The sequence below is a fragment of the Ascidiella aspersa genome, chromosome 3, assembly GCF_963924565.1.
Source record: "Ascidiella aspersa chromosome 3, kaAscAspe10.2, whole genome shotgun sequence".
NCBI classification, from domain to species: Eukaryota; Metazoa; Chordata; class Ascidiacea; order Phlebobranchia; family Ascidiidae; genus Ascidiella; species Ascidiella aspersa.
In genome coordinates this window covers 15,855,634-15,881,142 of record NC_139449.1, presented here as the reverse complement: position 1 = coordinate 15,881,142, position 25,509 = coordinate 15,855,634, and the positions used below count along the sequence as shown (strand labels likewise).

General features: G+C 36.6%; 1 protein-coding gene across 1 annotated transcript; it reads right to left on the bottom strand.

Annotated features, from left to right (window-relative positions):
- Window positions 1-9,381: 9,381 nt before the first annotated feature.
- Window positions 9,382-18,880, bottom strand: LOC146160391 (putative Ras-related protein Rab-33). Its single transcript, XM_083384561.1, has 5 exons — window positions 14,405-18,880; window positions 14,005-14,098; window positions 13,785-13,889; window positions 13,598-13,717; window positions 9,382-10,942 (listed from the first exon to the last, which is right to left on the bottom strand). Exons 1-5 carry the CDS (start codon window positions 14,506-14,508, stop codon window positions 10,703-10,705), a joined length of 663 nt encoding a protein of 220 aa, XP_083240687.1. The 5' UTR covers window positions 14,509-18,880; the 3' UTR covers window positions 9,382-10,702.
- Between the last annotated feature and the right edge of the window lie 6,629 nt (window positions 18,881-25,509).

The window sequence follows — 25,509 nt, the reverse complement described above, 5'->3', positions numbered from 1 at the left end:
GGCTCCAGCTCCGGAGCCATCAAACACACACCCAATGACTCCGGCTCCAGCTCCGGTGCCACCAGTCACTTATTCAATGGCAAGTTTTAAAAATTGCTTTTGGCTAACTAACGTTGGAGATGGAACAAAATATAATTTCTTAGCTTTAGCACCACAAATTGAAAAATGGCTCCAGCTCCAAAAAAATAATAAAAAGGGCTCCGGCTCCGGCTCCAGCTCCACAAAAATAATAAAAATGGCTCCGGCTCCGGCTCCAGCTCCACAAAAATAATAATAATGGCTCCGGCTCCGGCTCCAGCTCCAGAGAAAATGCTTAGCTCCGGGCTCCGGGCTCCAGCTCCGGCTCCGGCTCCCCAGCCCTGCTTAAAACGAGAATACCCATATTTAAAAGAAACCGTTGATGATAAAGATCAAGTGCGCTGCAATCATTGTATGGTTGTGTTTGCAATTAGCCCCGGCGGACGATCAGATATTGACAAACACTTGCAAACAGGGCTGCCACTCTGATTTTTAATTTATCCCAAGGTTTCATGTCTCAAAATCCCACGAATTGGAAAAAAATCCCAAGATTAAAAAAGCTGAAATATAAGAGACTGTGGCGGACTTTGTGGTGTGCATCCATGTGTATTGAAGCTCTAACACAGGTTTTGGCAACTTTTTTCTAGTCGCGGGCCAATACCAAACTGATAAAGGTCTCTGCGGGCCGCACACAAAGTTAACGAAAAAGCGCGGTGTTAAAATGTTAGAACAACTGTGAATCAGGCGGGCCTCGATTTTTTTTTGCACTTGAAGACGTGTTTGATCACAAGGAAGCAGTAAATTGTTTTTTCGAGTCCACACCTCGTCATTCATACTACTAATGAAAAGTGTGATAAGCCTACTTCGAAGAAACGCGATAACTTTACCTCTAGCAAAGTGAGCTTGATTTTTTGTTTAGGTAAACCGGTAGTTTTTTATAAATTTCTTTTGTTTTTAGTTTAACCGCAACGCAATTGCCAGCCTTCTACGTCGCAACTGTAAAGAAGCGCTGTGTTGTATAGTTTAAAAGACAGCATCAAAGCATAAACAAACCGAATGCACAAAGATCATTCGCGCGAAGCGCGACACTTTTTTGCACTAACGTATAGTTAAAATAGTCAAAAAGTAAAATTGACTCGTGTCTAGTTTGTCAAATAGGCGGCGGGACGGATGAATTACATTTGCGGGCCGGTTCCGGCGGTAGGTTGCCGACCCCTTCTCTAATAGCTCTCATTATTATCGTCGATTGGGTCTGTTGCATAAGCACCGTCACACAAGCTAGTAAATGGACAGTTTCGTCTAACAAGCAAGTAATAGCATTGTTACGTCACATAAGTAATGTATGCGTACACCCACGAGCCAGGCATATAGCTACTTCCTTATTTTTATTAAGAAATGCGTCCTTAAATACAAGCAAAAAAATATTTGTAATTTCAAACTGCTAATGAATTAAAATTCCCAAGATATGGAACAGATATCCCCAGATCCCAAGGTCTAGGCTGAAATCCCAAGATCTTGGGAAAAATCCCAAGGAGTGGCAGCCCTGCTTGCAAACCCCAAAACACAAGTCCTCGATTGAGGCGGCAGCGTCGTCGTCGCGCGTAACAAATTTCTTCAAACCGGCTAATTCTGATCAATCTTTAAAGTTAGCAGCAAAGGAAGCTACGTTTGCATATCACACTGTTATTTACGTACAGAGCTTCAAGAGTTCCGATTGTACCTCAAAGCTAGTTTCAAAATTTTTTTAACCTAAATTTGCTTTAACAAGGACGAAATGCGAAGCAGTGATTGTAAATTGCATTGCCCCGATGGTAGCTGCTGATCTACGACAAGAATTGGGCAAAGCCAACTTCGTCACTGTGACTATTGATGCTTCGAACAGGAAAGAGATCAAGCTTGTTCCTGTTGTGGTTCCCTACTTCGTACCTGATATCGGCGTGAAAGTGAAGCTGTTAGAATTTAAATCACTTCCCGGTGAAACTGCCGAAATACTTAGCAATTACCTGGTTTCGATTCTTGGCCAAAATGAGCTTAAAGAAAAAGTTGTTGGGTTTTGTGCCGACAACTGCAACACTAATTTTGGAGGTGTGAAAAGAAGAGGGCAAAATAATGTTTTCTTTAAAGTGAAAGAAAAGATCGAAAGAAATCTGACAGGGATCGGATGTGCAGCTCATATTGTTCACAACTGCATCCAACATCCTGTGGATACTCTCCCTGTATGTGTCGAAAGTCTTGTTGTGAAAATCTAAAAAAATTTTCACATTTACACCGTTCGAGTTACTGAGCTGAAAACATTTTGCGAGTTTGTAGAAATTGAGTATCAGCGTATCTTGCAACATGGCAATACAAGATTTCTCTCTTTGCTACCAGCTTTGCAAAGAATACTTGAAATGTTTGAGGGATTGAAAAGTTGCTTCAACTCCCAAGAAGGTTGTCCTACTCTCATCAAAAAATGCTTCGAAGAACCAACACAAGAGCTCAATTTGAAATTTGTTCATGGGCAGTTGAAATACTTCAACGAGACTATTCTAAAGTTAGAAAAGAAAAACGCTAGTGCCGTAGATGTGGCACATGTTCTGTCAGAAGCTAAACTTACTTGAAAAGAAAGAAAACAACTTCATCCCATCTGCAGCATTGACTCTCTTGGGCAAGCTAGAAGAAGCAGGCGAAGTAAACGTAAACTTGTTTTACAAAGAAGCAAGAGGAGAGAGCTGGCAAAAAAGAAGAGAGCTGGCAAAATGCGTCTTTGGAACAAAAGTGGGTCGAGATGTTCAAAGAATTTGAAAAAAAACGCATACGCGTTTTAAACTTTCAAAGGCTGGTAGAGTTCATATTTTTGTTTACCCGGAACATCTGCACCCGTTGAAAGAATTTTTTCCATCATGAAGAGCATGTGGTCTGAGAGCAGAAGCAGGATGCTGGAGCAGAACGTGAAAGCCGTTATCACATGTAAAATCAATACTGATTGGTCCTGCACTGACTTTTACGAGAATGTAAAATTGAACAATGTCTTTTTGGAGAAGGTGTTATCTACAGAAAAGTATGATTGAGCGAATAAGTAAATTTTGTATCGTTAACGTCAATTCCTTTCTATTTTTCGAACTGAAACCGATATTTAGACAGAGAAGTAGCAGTGATCGACTGGCTATAACCTGCCGTCGATGGTTTTGGATTCTATTAAGATACACCCTATTGTTTAGACAGAGAAAATGCGCATGAACTCTCGATGACAAATATAGGCCTATGTAATAATATCGGAAAATGTAAAGTTAAAAAATCACAGCGAAGGGGTCTTGGTCTTTGGAGGCGTCCCGCTTTGAAGTCACAAAAATATGGTAAGCCTATAGGTCTGCCTATATTTATGACTTCAACTTTAGAGCTTTACACTACAATAAGTCAATGTACATTGTACACGCACTATGCGGGCATTCAAGCTCGACAAAAAAGGGTTTCATAGCGTGGACGTCACAATTGAGACATGCCTCAAATCATATCTAAATCGTTCAGTATTTTTTCCCAGAGAAAAAGGCACGCAGAATGCAGTGTATGGCACTTTGGTGATCTGAAGAGAGGCACAGCTTGGCGGAGACGGGGATGCGAACATTTTTTGCACAATGTGCACGCCAAAATGTGCAAAAAACGTGCGCACATTTTAAAGTAGCTTCAAAAATGTGCACACTTTTCTTAAACAATGTGCGCACATTTTGAACTGTCTCCAAAAATGTGCGCACTTTTTTTAACAATGTGCGCACATTTTGAACTGCCTTCAAATGTGTGCGCACATTTTGAACTGCCTTCAAATATGTGCGCACACATTTTGAACTGCCTTCAAATGTGTGCGCACATTTTGAACTGCCTTCAAATATGTGCGCACATTTTGAACTGCCTTCAAAAATGTGCGCACTTTTTTAACAATGTGCGCACATTTTAAACTGGCTTCAAAAAGTTGTGCACCTTTTTAACAATGTGCGCACATTTTCACTGCCTCACCTGCCTCCCTGACTGCACGTCCCTGGTGATCACGATATCTAAAAACCGACTCACTTTCAAATGTTCAATATTACCTGAAGATGACAGTCACAAATACCTAGGTATTATATTTACTCCTTCATTATCCTGGCATAAACTTATCTTATATACTTGTCATAAAGCACGTTACCGCCTAAACATTCTGCGTAAGATTTCAACAACTGTTTCGCGTCTCATACTCCTTGTTTTCTACAAAGCTCATATTCTTTCAATACTGGAATACGCCGACATAAAGTTCGTAACCAAACATTATAATTAAAGCATGACTTATTAGGCTAAATGATGAATTAGTTACGCACGTTAAAAAGGAATAGTTCGGTCAGTTAACTAAATGTAGGTGAAAAACGGCCTAAACCTTGAACTGACTACAACAGAAGGTTATTCTCAACGGGAAAGATGATAGGACACCAAAAACTCTCCGGCAAACTGTCGTGTTAAGAAAAGGCTTACCATACATCCTGATTTACGCAAAACAGTCCCGACTTTTGGAGCTTTTTCTCGCCGTCGAGATTAATGACCAAAATGTCCCTCTTTTTATTCAGCCAACAATTTTTAAACCAGAGGTGGGCAACATTTTCTTAGTCGCGGGCCAAATCAAACACAGCAAGTTCTCAGCAGAACGTAATAAATTTTCACACTAACAATTTTGTTATAAGATGTGTAGACCACTAACAATGTTGTTATAGAAACGTGAAATATTTTAATATATTAACGCTTAATCAGGGACGGACCGAAAAGTTTTATCCAATAACGTGTAACAACGCTCCAAGCGCGAAAAATTGCGTTTGGTTTAAATTGGCAAACATTTTAATTTACAAATTTAAGGAGACATGACGCACTGGACACACACAAAATATAATATGCACATATTTCTAATACTTTTTTTGTTAACGTTTTTCATAAAAGACGAAATACATCAGCCAAATATTATATAGATGAATTTGGATAAACTTTCATTTTAGAGAGTTCCATGCTACGAAAAATTTCCTACGTTTTTTTCATGTGCACGTTGCTTTTGGTCTGAGAAGACCTCAAAAAAAACGTAAATATAAATTAAAATCAAATTTGTTGTTATACGACAAGTTAAATAAAAAGAACATGGCTTTTAATTTTACGAAATAACACAAAAATAGAAGCTAACCCCACAATTTTTGCATTTTTAGCAAAACCAAAAATCGCCTTTCAGTGCCCTCTGTGCCAACTCATACTAGTATGTTTACCAAAATGACCACAAAGTGCACAATGCCAACACGGATACGACCATCGTCTAACTCTTATACTTGTAACGTAGCCTAGTCATTGGTTCCATGGGCTATCCGTTTGTAAAGTGTTAATTACTCAATATGTTAGATAGCGTATAGTCGGTCTTTTAACACGTTGGGTTTTAACAAACGTTTCTTTCTCGGCGGTTTAAAAAGGTCTATGAAGCTCGTAGCCTAGACCAATGGTTTTTAACCTTTTTTTGCTCATGGCCCACTAAATTAGTAAAAAAATGGTGTTGGCCCATTAACGTTCAATGAAAATTGCCAAGTTTCAACAACACAATAAATTAATAAATTTTGTACATACATTTTTTTCAAATGTGCGAAGGTGGTCAACGCAAAAGCAACACATAGCAAAAAGTAATACACATACATCATGTGACAAGGGATGTTCAGGCACAATCTGAATAGCTTTTAACCAAAGTCTCTGGACTTTGATTTTAACAAAACAGTTATGTTGGGATTAATCAATTGACATAAACAACTCACTTAACAATAAAATGTTAATACATTTTTGTAGTTTTTTTTAATATTTTGCACTATTTTTACATAACTGTTATTTATATAAAAAAAACTGTAGTTTACTTGTAATTTTTTTTACTTTAGGGGTCAAAACCAGCCCCAGCAGCAGCAGAAAAGCTTTAGGCGCCCTAGTTTTAGCAGCAGCTCTACTCGTCACCCCTGAAACACTTTTACACGACCCATAGATTTGACAGCCCTGATTCAAATAATATAGTAACATTTAACAAAGAATTGTTTTTTAACATTTAAGGAAAAGCGGGGCAAAACGGACCCCTCACCTTTCTCGTTGACGAAAATTGCCAGCGTCAATATTTGTTTTCTGAACAGTGACTATCGTCGAAAAAACGTTTGTCGACAAAAATCAGACTGATTCGATTTCGCACAAACCAGGGAGGGGAGAAAATGTGTTTGGGGGATATTGATATAAGGATAGCGCAGTAAAATCATGCGTTTATTCGTAAAGTTCAAGTAAAAACGGAGTCACTTTTTTTGCTAAATAATTTGTAGGTAAGGGTGTGTTTATTAATCCGAAACAGTTGGCGTTTTAAGTTGAACGATTTTAAAGAAACCAGGTTTTTATGTGACTGATAATGTTGGGGCAAAACGGACCCCCAAGCGGGGCAAAACGGACCCCTCACAAGTTAATCTGTTATTACTAGCCTAAAACTGCACTGTTTGTATTTTTGATTAGCCTTTGAGTAAGACATTTTGGAAATTGAATAAAATTAAATAATAAATCATTATTTTATATGTTTAGATCAGTTTTGTAGGAAGGCCAAACAATCAGAAATTTTACCAATATCTGTTGTAAAAAAGCTCGATTGCTATTTGTTTTAATACTTATGAGTTGGTATACATTAAGATAAATATAACGCAGTTTACGTACGGTACGGCCTATTTATAACCATGTAACTTATAAATAGTGACAATGCTACCAGTACTTAGTATAGTGCTATTTTGTTTGTTTTTTGTATGTTTTGGCTTACTTTATTAAAAATTTGGCGCCATGTATACCATAACTTAAATTATGACGTCACGTCGGACGTAACTTGTGACAACATCTCTGAAAATTTCTACTCGTCACTTGAACACAAATCCTTGATCCGGCATTTCCTCACAACAAGGCACATAAATTATATTTTATAACGGAGGTCCGTTTTGCCCCGTTTAAAAATCGAGAACAAAAGTTAATTTTTTTCAGAAGGTATGCTTCTTTCAGCTGTTTTTTTAGCATAGGAGTAACTTTTAGTTGGTACCCTATTCATCAAAAAATATTTTGTGAAACACATACTATAGCATTTATCCCTTAAGCCGCTTAAGGGATCCGTTTTGCCCCGCCTTCCCCTATTATTTCCTGAAAATGATTAATGACATTTCGGTATTTTTAGAGAGACAAGTAGGTCATAAAAAATCTGTGGTGGGTTACTGCGTGACACGCGTGTCAGTGGTTCGCCATCTCCGTATAAGCCTACATCGAATTTGTGGAGGTCTTTGGCTACTCATAATGGTATTGTGTTAATATAGCCCGTTAATTAGGTTTAGTTTAATAAAATTATATGCTTTTTCAAACTTTCTTGACTTTTGTAATCGAGGCTTCAAATAGGGCGGAGATGCGTGCGTAACGTCACGTGCAAACGCCCTTAATTTCGTGACGTAAATTCGTGAAACACGTGCAGCAGAGTCGATTCACCAAACGTCTTCGTATATTATGTTTTCGTTATTTTTTAGTTAAATTGCTTATACACAGAAATATTTAATTTATGTCAAATGCTGTGACTTAAAGTTGGCTGGTTCTAATAATGACTTGACTTCGGCAGTTGGTGATTTTCCTTCCTATTTTGTAAAATACTTTACTTTTTCGTCGGCATCGGCGGGGTTAGTTTATTTCTCTGGAGTCAGACTCCGGATTGCAACTAAATATTTAAGTAAGAGTCTAAATAAGACCTTACGAGTCCAAAGTCCGGTGTGGCCGCACACTGAATATAAGGTGGAATATTTTCCAACCACGTATTGTGTATGTAGGAGTTATATGCAACCCCGTCAAGTCAACAGCATGTAGAGTCATTTCCGGACCCAATGTTAGAGCTGATTGTACATTTAAAAAAACATGGGTGCTTTTACAGACGAACAAAAATTCGAAAATGAGAGTTCGTCCTGAATATGAAAACAATCTCCTTATGTCAAATTAAATCAAACCATATTACTTATTTGTTAGTTAGCTTTTTTTTAGAGTAACTACTTATCGCAAAGCTAAACATAAAAAGGCCATTAAATTATATTATCCGAACCTTTTGACATCGACTCTTACAAACCCAAGATTACATGGACGAATGCAGGGGAGGAATTTACATGACCTGGTGTCCACCAGAGGCGTAGCTAGGGGGCTTCGGTGGGGTACATATGTCCCCGGCCGCCAAAATAAAATGAGGCTTTCAAAAAGACAAAATAAGGCTGATTTTTCTTTAAATACCATGTTGTAATAAAATTTGAATCGTTTATTCGTTTAAAGTAAGGTATATTATTCTATTGTAATAGAAAATGTGATTAAACATGAAGGAGGGGCGCCAATTTTATAGTTTGCCCCCGGGCGCAAAATACCCTGGCTACGCCTCTGGTGTCCACACACAATATATATTTAGCAATCTTTACTACTATGTAAGTAGGCTAAATATTTTTCTTGTCCATTTTAAGGAAATCAATTTAGTCCAAATATAGTTACTAGCTTCTAGTCTATATGGCAAGTTGCGGCGTGCGACTCTCTACAAACCACAATTTATTTTAAATTAAACTACACACGTCGTTATTTCGAGCAATAGAAGAACCTTTTTTATGTCTTAAGGCAGTGGTTCTCAGTTTTTTTCAGCTTGCGGCGCACACTACAAAAAAATCTTAAACATCTCGGCACGCTTTTCACAGAATAACAATATGGAAACTTTACAATCGCCCGTAACACACGACAAACTATGTAGATGTCTTAATATTAATATTTTATAATAGACACTACATATTCAAGTCTGAAATACTTACGTGTTTTCCTATTTGTAATACAATAACGGCAAACTAAAAATATCTACTGACACACCAGTGTGTCTAATAGTGGGAATTAAGGTGTTTGCTTTAAGTCGAAACGTGTTCGGTTTACGTCAAGGTTCGCTGTCGCAGGACATTAACTGGTTGTTTCGAAAAAAGTTTAATTTATCTATGACGTCATTCCGGTCAACATTTTATGAGGTTTTTAATCATTAAGGTCAGGGTACAAAAGGAAAATTATCCAAGTTCAAATACAGGAAATACTTTTTTGGATTTCTGGATAAGCCACCCCCTCCTGATCATAGGTCAAGTGAAATGTCATCGCATGAAAACGCAGAGGATGGCGCTTGTCCTAATTTAATATAAATCTCCACCTCATTTAGGAAACTCTTGAGCTAGTGCAAATAAGATTTTATTTGTTCTGGTATATATTTTTCGCTGTATTAGTTAAAAGTTGCTCTAGAGGGGAAATTTAACATGGTAGATTTTACGTCATGATGTAGCGTAATAAGACAAGTAATTCCCGGGGAACCCGCAGTTTTTGTGAAAACTCTTGCGGAAAAAAGCAACTGTAATTGCGTCTATTAGATATTTGACGTAAGGCACATAAAAGGCAGATTGCTTGATACAACGATGTTTATCACGAGGAGTTTTTCAGAAATAAGATATTTCGCAAAACAGTAAAATTGCATAAATAGATAGACTTTGCAAAAATAGCATTTCGTAAATCGCCCAAATCCACACAGGGCTAGCTTCTGGCCACACAGTAAAGGTGTAAGAAAACTGCGTTAAAAAAGTGGACTTTTACCGTTTATCCAGTTAAAGTTGGAAGAAAATGAAAGAACATCCCAAGATATGTACATCGCCTTTGGGCTGAAAAGATAGTAAGTTGGCAAATCAATTAATTTTAAGGGGCTAGGAACTGGTTCCCCACACCCAATGAATCAGCCCAGCTTTTTTGGATATTATATTTTTATATATAGGTGGGACACCAACACTGGCTGTACCTTCTAAATCAAATAAGTTTATCACTAAATTAAACAAAATGTTTTTTTGGTCACAAATAATGATATTGCTGGCCACAAGTGCGACTGAGTTTGGAACACCCGCATTAAATAGCTATAAAAATATAAAGGTCAATAGGCAAGAAAGCACCCTAGTATTTCGTCTAAATGCATCGCTGAAGATTTGTCATTGCCCAAAGAAAACTGAAAGACATGAGCCACTGAAAGAGATAATTAGTATAATTGTTTTAATTCTTCAAAGTGCATCACGGGCCGCATAAAATTGTCTCATGAGCCGCATGCGGCTGCGTGTTTTAGACAAATGTACTAGCACAGGATTTTTTTCTTCAATCCTACTTGATAATCAATTATTACATTAGGCTGTAATTAATTGGGTTTCCTAAAAACTATATCTACAAATAAATATGCACAAATATATATAATATACAAAGCTGAAACAAGAGATAGAAAGTAGTTTCGCAAAAGCATTTGAACTTTCAATAATTTACCAATCATATACTTACGTGGTAATCAACCATTGCACTTGGTATATCACAGTAAAACACACCAAGATGTGAATAGATTCAACACATATTGAACTTTTGAACAAATATTTATAAAAATGCCGAACATTAATTGTTACAAAATTATCAGGCAGATGACCAAAGTTAAAATATTTAAAGCCAAGTAATGTTTATGGCTTTGAATTTGAAATATCACCGGTACAACCAGCATTGTTTAAGCCTTATTGTTCTAGGATATAAAATGTCGTAACATTTTACTAATCCTAGGCCAAACTCTCTTAATCAAAAGAACATAACATTTAAACTGGAAATACTAACATCCACACGGACCTTCAGAATGAGTTCGCAGCACTTCCTTGTCAACAGATAAAACTGTTGCACGATTCATTTTCGGATAGTCCTGATTCATCATAGGTTTCTGACATTTAAGTTTATGAGCGATGGTAAGAAAAATAGCTTCAATGTTATCATACTCTTTATCTTCCTTGGCAGATGTCTCAAACAACGGCATGGAGTGTGCATCTGCAAACCTTTGCGCCATGCTTGTCTCAACCTATGAAAAATAAACTTCAAGTCAGCATTCAAAAGGTGTTTTTTCACGCATTTATGGTAGAAGTGTAACAGGGATATAATAAACGTTTTTGGAAGTAAACGGTATCACAATTTAAAAATAACAAATTTTAAAAACATATAAAAGAGGAAGTTTGTTAGTTAGTGAGTAATTCAAGATAAATTTGTATTTTTGTAGTGGAAATGCTGAGTATGGGCCTTATACCCAGTGTTGGGGAACCTGAGCTACAGCCACGAGCCTAAAGCCAAGCATTTCAGCCAGAGTAATTTGTATTTTGTTTGTAAGGCCGAAGCTGGAGCTGGAGCAATTCTTAAATTTTAAGAACTGAAGCTATAACATTTTTGTCTGCTCAAGCTCAAAATGATTAAATTGCTCAAAATAAAAACTAGTAAACAATATAGTGTGGCAAATGTCATTTTTATTAGCCTGTGCTGAAGCAACTTCAAATAATACCTACAAAGCCGTAGCCCGTGTATATGTGTTTAGTGGCTCAGGAGCTGAAGCCGGAGCCAATGCTGTTTCACTCTGCCTCCTAAGCCTGTTTCACTGTGCCTCCTAAGCCCTGCTTTAACATACTTAATCTTGTAGTACGTAAAACTCTATTTACTGAACGTATTGTATAGCCAGCGTTAAGGACGATATATGTTGGAGGCTGTTTGTGTAAGCCGGTTGGCGTCTCTGTATTAATATTGTGTTTATTGCAGCGGTTTGAACAGTGGTCAATTTTTATTTTAGAAAGGGACTTTCGTACGTTGGACAAATACGATTTCGGGATTACGTATTTGCTTGAATATTAGGAAATTCGAATTGCTGCTAAGACTCAAAAGCAGTGGTCGGCAAAACTGTGGACTATTTTGCATTTTTTGGTGAGCCGCGAGCTTTTATTTTTATTTCAGTTTTCTTATTTAGTTCTGGACGGCGTGATCGACGTGTATTCATTGTCCCGATTTTAAAAATTGCTTTTCCTATAAATTTTTATTTTGGCTTATTGTAGCACCATTGGGCTACTAGGCCATGCCCCAAGACCATAACTATAGCCCAGTTTAACTAATTAAATATACAACGGTGCTTCACATACTACAGCATGTTGTGCTGTATGACATAAACCTGATTTGGTCTTATTTCCGTTAAACTAAATTAAAAAATGCCGCTATCTTGTGCAATATTTAAATCTCTTTTGTGTGCTTCATATGTCACGTATTCTTTTAATTCAAGGTTGGTCAATTTAAAACAAATAAAAGCATTTTTTATTTGTTTTATCACTTCGCGCGATAAGACGGGGCTATAAAAACTGCATATTTGCGCATTTCGCTTGGGAACAACTGTTGTTTTTAGCATTAATCGTTTTGTGAAGTCACGTTATAATGTAACTTTTTGACGTCAGTGTAAAATCGTCCTGTCCGCACCCAAACAAAAATCCTGGATCCGCCCATGTTGTGGCTTTATGTACTAGGCCTTCAATTAGCAATAAAAAGCGTATTTTGAGTCGCGGTAAAATCAATGTCGACCATATTAAAGTTTGTTAGTGATTCCCAATCGATGTATGTTACGGGTTTCTGTACGTTAAATATGTATGACATGCCTCAAGTGCTGTGTAATTCGTTCCATTTTAAATAAACAACACTGTAATTTGGTTACACGTTAAATATCCACAATACAATCATTTTAATAACATCGGCTATCACATACGGCTTCAGCAAACTTACACAAGAACACTTGGCAGACTAAGTACGACAAACGATGGTATCTTATATAAATGGGGAATCACTCTTACTCCCGATGTCATACTGCGTCTTACATAAGAAAAATCCCGTACAAAAACAATTATTTTAGAATGTTTAAACCGCTGAAATAAATGCCATATTTTACAAATCTGTGCGTAGTTAAACACACTGTAAGAATTATTTAAGCTTTTGGTCTAAATAACTGTCGAATGGTAGAATTAACGCAAACGACAACCAACGTATATCGCCCTTAGTTGCACTACTTGGTTACATACGTTCGGTAAATAGAAATTTAACATACCAGAGTAAGTTTGCTAAAGCCACGTAATGTAAAGCCAATGCTCAGCATTTAAATTTGACTAAAATATTAACTTTCCGAGAAGAACAACCACTAACAAGAACTATTCAGCAAATTTACCGAATACGCTTTATAATTTCAATATGTTTTCAAAACACTGAGCACAAAAGTCTAACTTCGTGATCTTTAATTTTATTTTTATGAAGACGAAGACTTTAATTTGATTCATACGGTTACGCAAGAACTGAGTCTAACGTTAGGAAAATCTACACCGGTTTAAACAAGAAAATTACTTATCAGTTAGAATAGAACTGGTAAATACTCTATTTAACCTGGGAAAGTTGTGTATTTCATTCAGGTAAATCATAACAATTTTTTTATTGTATAACGCAATTGCTTAATGTTGGATACGAACTACCCGCTTTTCAGGCAAATTATTCAAGATATATTTTGTATCCAAAATATTTTTTGTGTTTTTTCATCAAATTGGTGATGTGGGTAATAAATAAAGAATGGCGTAGGTAGAAGAGTTTGAAAAATTAACAATGAGTATGGTAGTTTAATGCTGCATACACAAAACAATTAGTAGGCGGCTTTATTATAAATAGTTTTTACCTGTACTTTATCTTTTAGATCACATTTGTTTCCAACCAGTATTCTGGGAACTAAGGTTTCATTTAAAGAATGCTGATTACATTCTTCTATCCACATTGGTAGACCTTGAAATGAAGTCAACTAAAAAAATACAAGATGCAACAATGTAATAATCCAAGTCACAAAATTTCTAAATTATTTTTTATACTTTCGTTATGTCATATGTAAACACTACAGCGTGGACATTTCTGTAATAGTGTGGAACCATTGACTTCCGAAATCGCTCTTGTCCAGCAGTGTCCCAAAGTTGCAACTAAAAAAAAATAAATAAAAAGAATGGTAAGAAATGGTGAAAAAAAAAATTACAATATGCACCATCTTGTTATTAGTTAAATTGAAGAATAAAAAAAATCAAAATGACCAGAAACCTTAATTAGCTCGCCATCAATATCAACTGTTCTCTCTCTAAAGTCAACACCAATTGTAGCTTCAGTTTTTTCTGGAAATTTACCAGCACAAAACCTTTAAAAGCAATAAAATAAACAATATTTTTAGTGAAATTTTGCACATTTCTGGTAACAAACTCTTTGTCAGTGTGCGGTATTTCATTTTAAGAGCTTCCTTGATACCCAAGGTGGCAAAACCCAAACATGAAACAATTCAAACAAATACATGCATTCAATTTATTTTATTGTCAGTTCTGCTGTTTCTTCATGAACTTAAAGGTTTTCATAAATAAATATTATATTATCCCCATCTTACTTAATAGCGGTTAAGATATCACAGTTAAGCACATATATATGTATATTAGACCAATTCAACTCAAACCTATATGTTAAACACGTTTTTCCAACATCCGAATCCCCAATGACTATAATCTTGAAAACTTTTCTTTGAAGATCAGAAGGCGCTTCTTCGTCAGGTTTATGCATGGTTAGAACAACTCATTAAAAAAGCTTTATGGTTTTATGTCATTTTGATATAGAACAAGAAGCTCCTTCAGCAAATACTAATAACAATTCTGTAGCAATTCGTTATAAATATTTATATAATTTAGTGACAATTTGATTCTACATAGCTCAGTCAGTAGATCACACTGGGGCAAAGTACAGCCCATCGGTCGAATCTGGCCCACCAAACAATTTAATCCGACAGGCGGCTTAAACATTTTTTCAGCGTTTTTTGGCTAATTTAACAAGACGTCTTCTAGTGTATTCTAGCCTGTTTTTCTAGGAATGTTCACCATGAAATAAGTTAAACAAGTTCGGCTGTAACACATATACACCACTATTTTACTCTTTTCAAAGACCGATCAAGTCACAACCCTGCTAAACTCTTTTTTGGCCTGTTTAAAACATGAAAACAGAAATTTTTTTTACGCTTTAAATGTCTATCTCATATGTTTCATGCTTTGTTATGCCTCTTTACAGACAAAAAGGAAAAAAAAAGTAGCATCAATGGCCAAACCCTTTTCTAATCTCAAAAACATTAGCACTCACATTATTTTTTAATTTAATTTAGTGAATATTATTTTTTCATTTTGTCCTTTATACCGTCTTTGCAATAATTTATAGTCATTATATGGTTAAGTACCACATACTTAAAACTTAACTATGTTTTTGTGGTTCGAGTGAACTTGTTTCCTGTGTGACTTTTGCAGCTGTTGGGTATTTTATAAGAATATATTTTGTAGTTTAAAATCTAAAAAAATTTGGACAGGTTGGGTAAAAAGTTAAGAGCACATTTTGGAAAATTAATATTTATTTTTCTTTATTGGTGTGTACGCTGTATGAATGTTTTTAGGTCTTTAATCTAACGTAAATATTTTATGATGTTTGTACATTTTTTTGCGGAGGGCAATTGTTCAAATTTTAAAGTATATCCTGTAGTTTGCAAAAAATGTAAGCAGTAAGCACATTAAGGAAATTATGAAAGCGATTAATCCTAGTCCTAATTTGACTGTTTTTGTCTGTGTGCAAATCTATTCAAGACAATATGAATACTATGAAATGTTGCGCTGTGTGATTCATAACCTTGGCAAACTGCCATTTTCGCTTAATTAAACTGGATTTGAGCTGCATGTTTGTGTATAACAACAACTTTTACATAGATGTAAGAAATGCAGACATGTACAGCCGGTTGTACTATGTATACACTAGGGATGCTCAAAGTAGAATCCCCAGGTATTCTAGAATATTAGGTTTTGAAAGTAGAACAAGGAATCCAGCCCGTCGCCTCTTTGACAAACTATACACGAGTCTATTCCAAATACTTTTTGACTATTTAACTACGTAAATGCGAAAATTTTTCGTGCTTTGCGCGAATGATCTTACTACGTCCGGTTTATTTACGCTTTGATGTTGTATTTACAACTAGATCAGCGCTTTTCTACCGTTACGCCGTGCACAGCTACCAAGTGCGTCGCGAACAAATGGAAAACGTATTAACAACTATTGAACATACATTTTTAAAATTTTTTTCTTTCGGCAATGTAATAAAGACTTGCAAGAAATGCCGTTATACCAAAAAAAAATCGCGCTCGCCAGGTGTGCCCTCAATTGAAAAGGTTATGAAACACTTAACTAGATTAACTAACTATTAAAGTTATCGCGTTTCTTCAAAGTAGTATTATGTCGCGCTAATCGAAAAACGATCTTTGTTTAGTATTTCAGGTGGCGAGAGACGTGATTGTAACGTAGCGTAGTCCCGTACATGGATCTACCGAAACCAATCACATATATTTCACGGTATTGATTTCGTTTTTTTCCTGAAGTTAACGATTGCACGCTAAGCAGTTTCGCAGCTGGCGCCTGGCAGGAGTGTCGATAACGCAGGTGTTCGCTTTGCGTCTAAAAGTTCGCTTTTGCTGGACATTAATTGGCTGTTTTCCGATGATTTTTTTCTTATTTATGACGTCATTACAATCGCTATTTTATGACGTCATATCCGTCACTATTTCATGACGTCATTAACGTCAGACGAAAAAAACGGGGAATTACCTAAGTTAAAAATTCGGGAGCTGCCCCTTTTTGAACTTCTGGATACGCCCCTGACTGCCAGTAATGCGTTACCATTACTTGAAAATTACGCACCTTGCTAAATATTGGCCTAAAGTTGCCCTCGAGTATCCCTGGAGCATACTTTGCGCATTTTACAATAGAATGTTATACAGCAATATCCTAAAAAAAAAATTTACGCTTAGTCACTCGCTCAGTAACATTTCATTGACACCTAATAATAAGGTAAAGGTTATAGCTTAGTAATTGGTATCCTGAAAAAAAAAAACGCTGTGATGCTGCACTTCATGGCTACATTTGAGCAAGCACAATAATTGTTCTGCTCCCGCTACAGAGTTGAATCTAAAACGTTTTGCTGGTATATGTAGACTTTAGAGCAATTTTTTAGATAAAATGACTAAATTAGATTTGTATAAATTAGCCAGTATAAATGGCAAAAAGGATTCAAATGTAAGGATCTGATATTATACTTTGAACATCGCTAATTTTCGGCTTTATGTATATTTGTGAATGTCACAAAAAAATGTCGCGCAACTCTTAGTTTACTGTTTTTCTAGTTTATTGCCTTGTTAATTATTCAAATATTTTTACCTTCAAATGACTTTTGCTTAATTATATCCTTGTTTTTGCCTAAACATGACAAGGTTCAAGCATGTGAACAAAACTTTCTACTTAAGGGATGCAAAAAAAGAAGAAAAATTTAGGATAAGTTTGTGCAGAATGTGTGTTCCCACTCAGCGGCAAATGCTGATGGAAGAAAATTTGTCATCCACACATACATCTAGCTGTTTTTTTCATTTTTTTAAAGAACAAATTACATTAACACAAAAATACATTTACATTATTTTTATAGGCTCTGCAGTTCTTCATGCAGTAGCAAAACAAACTTAAAAAAATGCAATGAACAGATATGTCTTTAACGATAATGTAAAAAAGGATTTGGTATAAAAATTTGTTCTTAGTTTTGTCTAAATACCTACCTGCGAAAAATTCCTAGGGATGGCGTGAATCTCAAACTTGTTAGTCTAGTCTGCCTGTTTTCCTTTGTTTGAATGGAAATTTCATGATCTAAAACACTACAGTGCGTCTTGTTATCTGGAAAGTATGGCAGATCTCAACCAATTGTGGAAAGCAGGGCTGTGGAGTCGGAGTTGGACTCGACGGAGTCGGTTTGTTTTGCCGGACTCGGGACTCGAGTAAGACCGCGTAAAACTACCAGAGTCCCGAGTCCGATGTGCGCATGCGCGGTATCAAATTTTTTAACTGTTAAGGCAGCAAAATGTAAGTTGTAAAAGTGTAATAGCAAATGTGTGATATTTTTAAACCATGTAATGCGGGTGGATCAATTATGACACCAATATGAGTGGATTACAGAAAATCTACGTTAATTTAGTTGCGTAAATGGGTAAAATACAGGCTGTAGTCGGAGCTGGACTCGGAACTCGACAAAATCTTACATTTGGCCGGAGTCGGACTCGGGTTGTTTTTAACGGACTCCGCAGCCCTGGTGGAAAGTATGGCAAGTGCACCCACAAGTTTTTTTCAACCTTTTAAAAGTGCACCCCGAAAAAAATCTGAACTGCACCAGAAATATGTAAAACGCTTGTGCGGCATACGTTTACATTGCAATGTATGCAAACAGAGTGCACCGGAAATATGAAAATGCACCCGAGGTTCCTTTATTGCACCCGGCCACCCGGATCGTTTCAGCCGTGCACCTGGGAGATCTCGTCGAAATCTGCCATACTTTCCAGACTGGATCTCAACAAGATCTTGCAGGCGAGGTGCACAACCGAAAAAAGTGCACCCCAGTAAGCAGGGGGAAATCAGGTGCATATTCATTTTTTAGGGGTGCAGGTTTAACATGTTGACAAATATTGCGGGAGCACTTGTCATACTTTCCATGTGGCATGTCTCGACCTTTTTCTATCATGCCCCCGTTTAAGTGTCCTGTAACTTAATAAATATTATTCCATTACACATAGCTGTAAAATATTTAAAAATTCGGCGCTGGTCTAGAATCCCACCAGTAACCACAGCATTGAACAGTGCACAAAATTTGGGTTAGTTTTGGGTGAGGGTGGGTCAAGTTTTATAATTTAACAAAATTTGGACTCCAGCCATAAAACCAAAAAGAACAACATCAACGCCAGAATAAAAACACACTTCGGAATAAGACCAAACTAGAACTAATATCTAATAGTCGTAATAGTCTAAATCGGAATAAGCCCTAAACCCATCGGAATAACTCCTAAATGGGCAAAATAAGGTCTATACAACATTTTACCCAAAGAGATTATAACCAGGAGCACAAACTGTGACGTAACCCATTGTCCTACTTTCGACAGCGTTCCGCTCTAGTGCATAATAGTAAAACAAAAACAACTGGGCTTGACTTGCATGTTTAGTCCGGGAACTTTTAAATAGCATGTCGAGTACAAAACGTTTGACTATTTAGAGCATATAAGGGCCCCACATGGACCTCCAAAAGGCCGGCTTAAGTTATGAATTTGGTGCGTTAAGAAAGGGGGGCTGTTGAAAAAAACCCAAAATTTCGGTTTAAATATCATGTCGAGTACATCGATCAAACCACTCTTAAATGTTGCGCCACATATTAGTGGTCAATAAATGGCCGATCTTAAGTGCGGGAAATGGTGCAAAACCCATTTAAGATCACCCTTAATGGGGTCACCATGTCACGTTTAAATATCATTTCGAGTACATTAATGAAACTGGATGAAAAGAAACTTTATATCCTACTGTAATAGGAATGGTAAGTCTTAAGCTTAAGAGGTTTTGGCAAAATACATTTAAGACCGGGTCAATAGAGGGCGCTATATTTATTTTTGATAGCATTGAATGTAGGAATCAAACACAACAAACAGTCAGATAAATATCATGTACATTCCGATCACTATCTAGTATTATACATATAATACATAAGTTTATCTGAAGTTATCATTAACCGCATATAGTTATTGTCACAAATTGCGTTATACCTGTAAAACTAGCCTACTTTACAATCCCAAACATTGCGTTACTCTGCCATCTGTCATTGACTATTGCGACGTGATATTCCTATTGCGATATTTTATGGTGCGACCAGCTGATCGGTAGTAACCTGTTGTTTTGACGTAAATTGGTAGCAAGGCGTGGCGTGTTATTTTACATAAACTACGCTTAGGAAAACATCTACAGTTTTGGCTGTACCAGTTTTAGGTTTGTCATCACAGAAAAGCAACTTTAGAATATCTGGCCTAAAAGTTTGCGACAATTGGGGGCGTGCCGGGATTTATTCTATTGAACTGTGTTGGCTGTTGACCTAGTTTTATCTGGTGGTGAAGCAAGAAAACGAGATGAAAAAGATTGCTGAAGTTGGCAAGCAACTGTGTTTGACTGGAGCCGATTTGGCAAAGTTCATTAATGAACAGCAGGCGTTCGAGAAAGAAAAGCGATGCCTATACCTAGGGAAGCTGAAGCCCAGCAAAGAGTTGCCGAGTCTGAAGCTGAAGAAAAGTGGAGAAATGCCGAGGCCAAAGCGACAGAAAAGCAGCTTTGCTGTAACCTGCAAGTGGGATAGTTAGAGTGGGCGACTACGCTAAGCGCCCTTCTGCAAGGTCGAGCATTGGTTGTATACTCAAGAATTCTAGACGCTGACGCTGTGGACTACGATCAGCTTAAGCAAGCTTTACTGAACTGTTACGATTTGAACGAAGAAGTAACCGTAGTAAGTTTCGCAGTTCAAAACCCGAAAAGGGGTGGGTAAAGTTAGCGGGAGCAACTTTCGACTGGAGCGATGTGAGTGAGCTATTCGTCAAAGGGCAATTTTTAAAGTCTTGCCCCAAAGAGTTTTCGACTTACCGAAAGGAACAGACACCGAATGAAATTCATTCGAATTAGGAAACTGACGATGCCAGTATAGGCGAAATATATATACCTTTTTAAAAAAAATGTCTGATCCTGATTTTACTCTGGTTTTTAAACTTTGAGCTTTATTGTTTATATACGCGTCAGCGGAACAGTGATCGAAAAGCAGAAACCTGCTGCCAATGGTTTTGGATTCCATAAAGATACGCCCTTCTATAGATAGGCTACATTTGTATTGCAATATTAATCAGTGGTTCGCGAACTTTTTTGAGACGCCCTAAAAAAAATAATTTTGATTTGCGGCACACTCATCAATTTAGAATTCCACTAATTTTCACTAAAATTTGTACACCAAAGCCAATTCATTGGTTTGGTTTACCAAAAGTTGCTTTTTCTGTAATAGGCTCTGTACAATGTAAAATAGGTACCTATATTGCTTACATTAAAAGCTAACAACTAACACCGCCATACAGTTAAGTTTAATGAGTTCGGCACCTTGAGTTTTACAACAAACTAAGTGGTATTAATTTAATTTATAAGGTAATTGCTCACATAAATCTTAACGCCTACAAGTGGAAACCAAGGCGCTCCATCGATTTGGTACGTAGAAAGTAACGCAAAATAACGGTCAACAAATACGGCCGACAACCTAACCCAAATAATGTGCTTTGCGTTATGCGGCATTTGTAGACCGTTTTTTGCGTTACTTTCTACGTACCAAATGGAAAGAGCCCCGATAGCAACAACTTAGCTCAATCGCGTAGCCTACATTTTAACAGTAAATACACCTTTCAAAAATGTTGGCTACAGTAGCAGGGCCGGATTAACCAATAGGCTAATAAGGCTATAGCCTTAGGCCCTGGAAAATTTCGGCCCTTAATTTTTTAAGGTTAAATTTTTGTAAGGCTGATAGTGATACAGATCCAGTACCGGTACAGTACAGTTTTTGCTTCAAAACGAATGACTGAGTCGAGTCAATATGTGCCTTGTGTGTGAGTAGATAAATAAATCGTTATATTTATGCTGCAAACGAGTTAAGAACTATCTACGTTCTGTGTCAGTGTGGTCCAACTACAGGCCCGTGGGCCAAAGTTGGATCACACTGGTTTAAATCAATGTGTCGAGCACGAGCTATTTATTGAGTTCAGAAGTGTGTTTTATTGCGACGTTAGCATCATTCATAAGGTTGTTTCACACTAGACGCGTCTGGCGTTGACGTTAAACGTTTGAAAAAAACGCTTTCGGTTACAGAAGTTGAAACAGTCAACTTTGGCGCTTTCTATTAGGAGCGAGGAAATTTGCTGTTAACGCTGGCAACGTGTTATGTGTGAACTTGACCACGCTAGCGTTGAACGTCAGACGCCAACGCTCAAAGCAAACGCGAACCAAAAACGTATACGTATGTGAACCAAAAACGTATACGTATGGTAAGGAAAAAGTAATTTTAAATATAGGCTACACTGTAATGGGGGAAATATGGGACCAGTAACTCAGGAGCTTTTTCTTTATTTCATTTAAAATGGATATTTGAAGATTTGAAAGAACAAAACGATTTTTGAGGCAAAAAAGTAGAATTATGCCATCTAATACAATGTAGAACAGGGTTTCTCAAGCGTGGCCCTCGGCCCCCTTGGGGGTCCACGGAGATGTCATTGGGAGTCAACGGGCATACCTCTCTAGCTAGGTCGTAGTTTGTAAAACCCAACTACACAAGTGTCTATAAAATTTGCCTGTTAACTTAAATTTGTGACCTTTCTTGCAACGTATTTTAACTCATTTTTCTGACACCTTCTTTGATTTACTCATAGAGATGTTGAAAGTAGAATATTGTATCCTTTTATTGCGTTTTATTGTTTTACGCCAATCGTACGTTTGCGAGTGGCCAGATTGGATAAAGGCTTGTCGCTGGAACGAAACAATTACTGTTCTACTTTATACGTAGCCATCCAGTGCGGCGTCAGCGTTTTTTTGGGGGGGGCAGCCAATTACTTGACGATTACCTTCGCCTAATCTTTAAGTTTCCGTCAAATGCTGTTGGGCAAGCAACTAACTTGTAATGTCAGCGTATTTGACAAATAATAGTAATGCATTATTAAAATAAAAATCTAGTAATCATCTCGGTGAATAAAGTGACAAAACAGAGTCGAATACAAAAAATAACTCGGCGGAGTCCAAAAACAAGCTTTGAAAGTAGACTAGGTGCATTTATTCAACTTTTCTCTTCTTACATTTTGAGTTAAACCCTGTGGTATGTTGAAGGGTAGATTAAACTTCACGTTACGACCTCTAAATCCTATTTTACGGCGCAAATAAAACCTGCAGATGCAAAAACGTCAAAAGTGATCCACCGGTTCCACATCTCCCCTAAACTGTGAGTCTAGGACACTTAATTACATTTATTACATGTTCATATTATGTTTGTGTTATTTTTTTGCAGCTTCTTTTGCAAAATTAGGCCCCTCCCTGGTAAATAGCCTTAGGCCTACAGTACCCTTAATCCGGCCCTGTACAGTAGGGTCCTAAGAAAGTATCACGCAACTTGTGATAACCTTGCCTGTCCTACCAAGTCAATTTTGTAAACAGAAAGCGGTTTAAATTAGGACTAGGGGTCATTAAACAACAAATTACGCCGAAAGCGTACAATTTTATAACAGGCTTAAATGGAAATAATGATGTTATTCTTATTATGAATCAGACCGTGACGGCTATCGAAAGTAGAATGCATTGGAAAAAAGAAAAAAAGAAAAAGTGAGAGTTTGTCCTCATGGTTATGATCTCTTTGATTTTATGTATGTAAACTACTTGCGAATTTTGAACGTTAAAGTTTCTGTGTTTTTGTTGTTGTACTGATTATAAATAATATATAACAACCAAAAATATGATTGATGAATAGATTTTGTGCTTTTTGTTGTAAAACTTTGAATAAATAATATTTACAGTAATTGTATGTACACTAGTATTTTAAATTTAGACAAAAAACACCAAGCGAAATATAAATGTTACACCCACCACAAAAAGACACTTTAAAGGTGTGAAGCAAGTGGGTTTATTATGAGTTTTCGTTAATTGTCTTTGCCCGATGAATCTTCCCTACTCCTCCAATGGGAATTGCAGAGTCTGATTAAGTCCACACAGTTTTTGTTGGCTGGTGTTGAGCATGCAAGCCAGCAAGCAAAGCAGCGAGCCACAGCCGTTCTGTTTATTGACTAGACATGACTGGTGTATATTCATATAACGCTCTGGCTTATACAAGTTGAGAATTTGCATGAAAAAATGGCGACACGGAAATATAATATTATACAGCGGCCTACTTCTCAAAAGGTGCGGATATTTGACCTGGCGATTACTCATATCGTTTGTTTACATGAAATCTTAGATGACGGAAGCGTTTGTTTACGTGAAATCTTGGATGGCGAAAAATATACTGGCTGACCTAATAAATAATGTAAATTCTTTCAAAGTTAAATTAAAATAGGCCTCAGATGAAAGTAAACCTAGCTATAATAGTCATGGACGATTCAAATTTTAATAATAGTCAAGATTTTTCAATTTTTTGATAGTTGTGTAATGTGTTAATTAGTTATCAAAAGGTTAAGCCAATTAGCAGATCAACCTTATTTAGTTAAGTTATACTGAAAGAGTGTATACATGAAGCTGTTCAAACAAAATGGAATATAATATTTAAAAATGGTATGACATTGTAAAGTGTGGAGTGCAGTGTCCAATAAGAGATGGGGAAGTTGAAAGGTTTTAACGGTTAGAAAATGTTTATTTAAGGACTAGTTTCATAGAGGTAGTTTATACCAATTTGCATAAAGCTATAGCAAACACTTAAATAGCTAGTTTTGATTAAAGAAATATATAGAAAAACACTACAAATAAGACATCCGGCCAAACCTACATTAAAAGGAATAGTTTATGACAAGAAATTTAATTTAACCTCAGTAATTAAGCGACTTTTAAAACAGCTTGATTATGTGCGCCTACACAGTTTTTCCCATGTTTTGGAAGCTTTGTTGGAAATATTGTAAAAAGTATTAACCAACTTTACCCGTATATTCACCAAAAAGCAAAATCAAATTGTGTTTTATTTAATTAACTTGGCTAAGGCAAATTAAATAAAAAGTAGGAGTTTTTTATGACATGATGTACCGTTAGGAATTGAATTCCTGGTAATGGACTGAAATTGCCTCTCGACCACTGATCTTTGTGAAACCTGGATAGGGCATATAGTGGTTGAAAATTGAAGCCAATTAGAAAGCGCGTTCGTCATCTTGGAGAGGACCAAAAGTGCGTAGAATTTGCATTACTGCCTATGAAGAAAGGTGCTAAACAGCGTTTCCAGACTATTTATCAACATTTATTACCTAAAATTAATGGATTTGACAGTTGCCCACCATACTGTGATCAGAAAAAAACTTAAACTGTCTAATTAGGCAAAAATCTGCATTTTATGGAGAGGACTAAACCAGTACAAAATTTTCCCACTGTAACGCCAACCACAAACTTTATGAAGATCGCGAGCGATGTTTTTGATTGAAAAACTGCTGGTAGAACTCTGAATATTGTTGTTATATCGACCACAATTTTTATTAAAACATGATATATGGCACAAGGTGACTAGATTGACCTTTTCTATCATTTTTTCTTTTTGGAAGGTGCCTGGCAGCAGATTTTTGGTGGCGTTTTTTTGGGTTTGGTGTATTACTGATGATAGATAAAGCTTACGGTGGTTTAGTCGGCAATGTGACTGTTAATAGGTTTAATCAAATACTTTTGATTGCAGGGACACACAAAGATTTTTGGAACTTACGGTTTACAACAAAAATCTCCAAGTGAAGCCTGCAAGTAATTCCATTTAAGCTGAATCAGTATGGTTATATTTAGATAAATAACAGGTCGATGAATAAGCCATAAACAAATAAATATGTTACGTTGATTATGGACGACATAATATAAGGACGAAATATTTTCATTCTCATACAATACAGTTTGTCTCTTAAAATGTTGTTATCTAAACAATGTAACGTGGTTTTACGCCACCAGCAT

What these genes read in the sequence shown, in the direction of transcription:
- LOC146160391 (XM_083384561.1), bottom strand. Translation starts at nt 14,508, where the DNA reads ATGCATAAACCTGACGAAGAAGCGCCTTCTGATCTTCAAAGAAAAGTT. An exon ending in TTGATGGCGAGCTAATTAAG is followed by an intron (nt 13,890 to 14,004) that starts GTTTCTGGTCAT and finishes ATTTTTTTTTAG; the next exon opens with TTGCAACTTTGGGACACTGC. An exon ending in ATCTAAAAGATAAAGTACAG is followed by an intron (nt 10,943 to 13,597) that starts GTAAAAACTATT and finishes TATTTTTCATAG; the next exon opens with GTTGAGACAAGCATGGCGCA.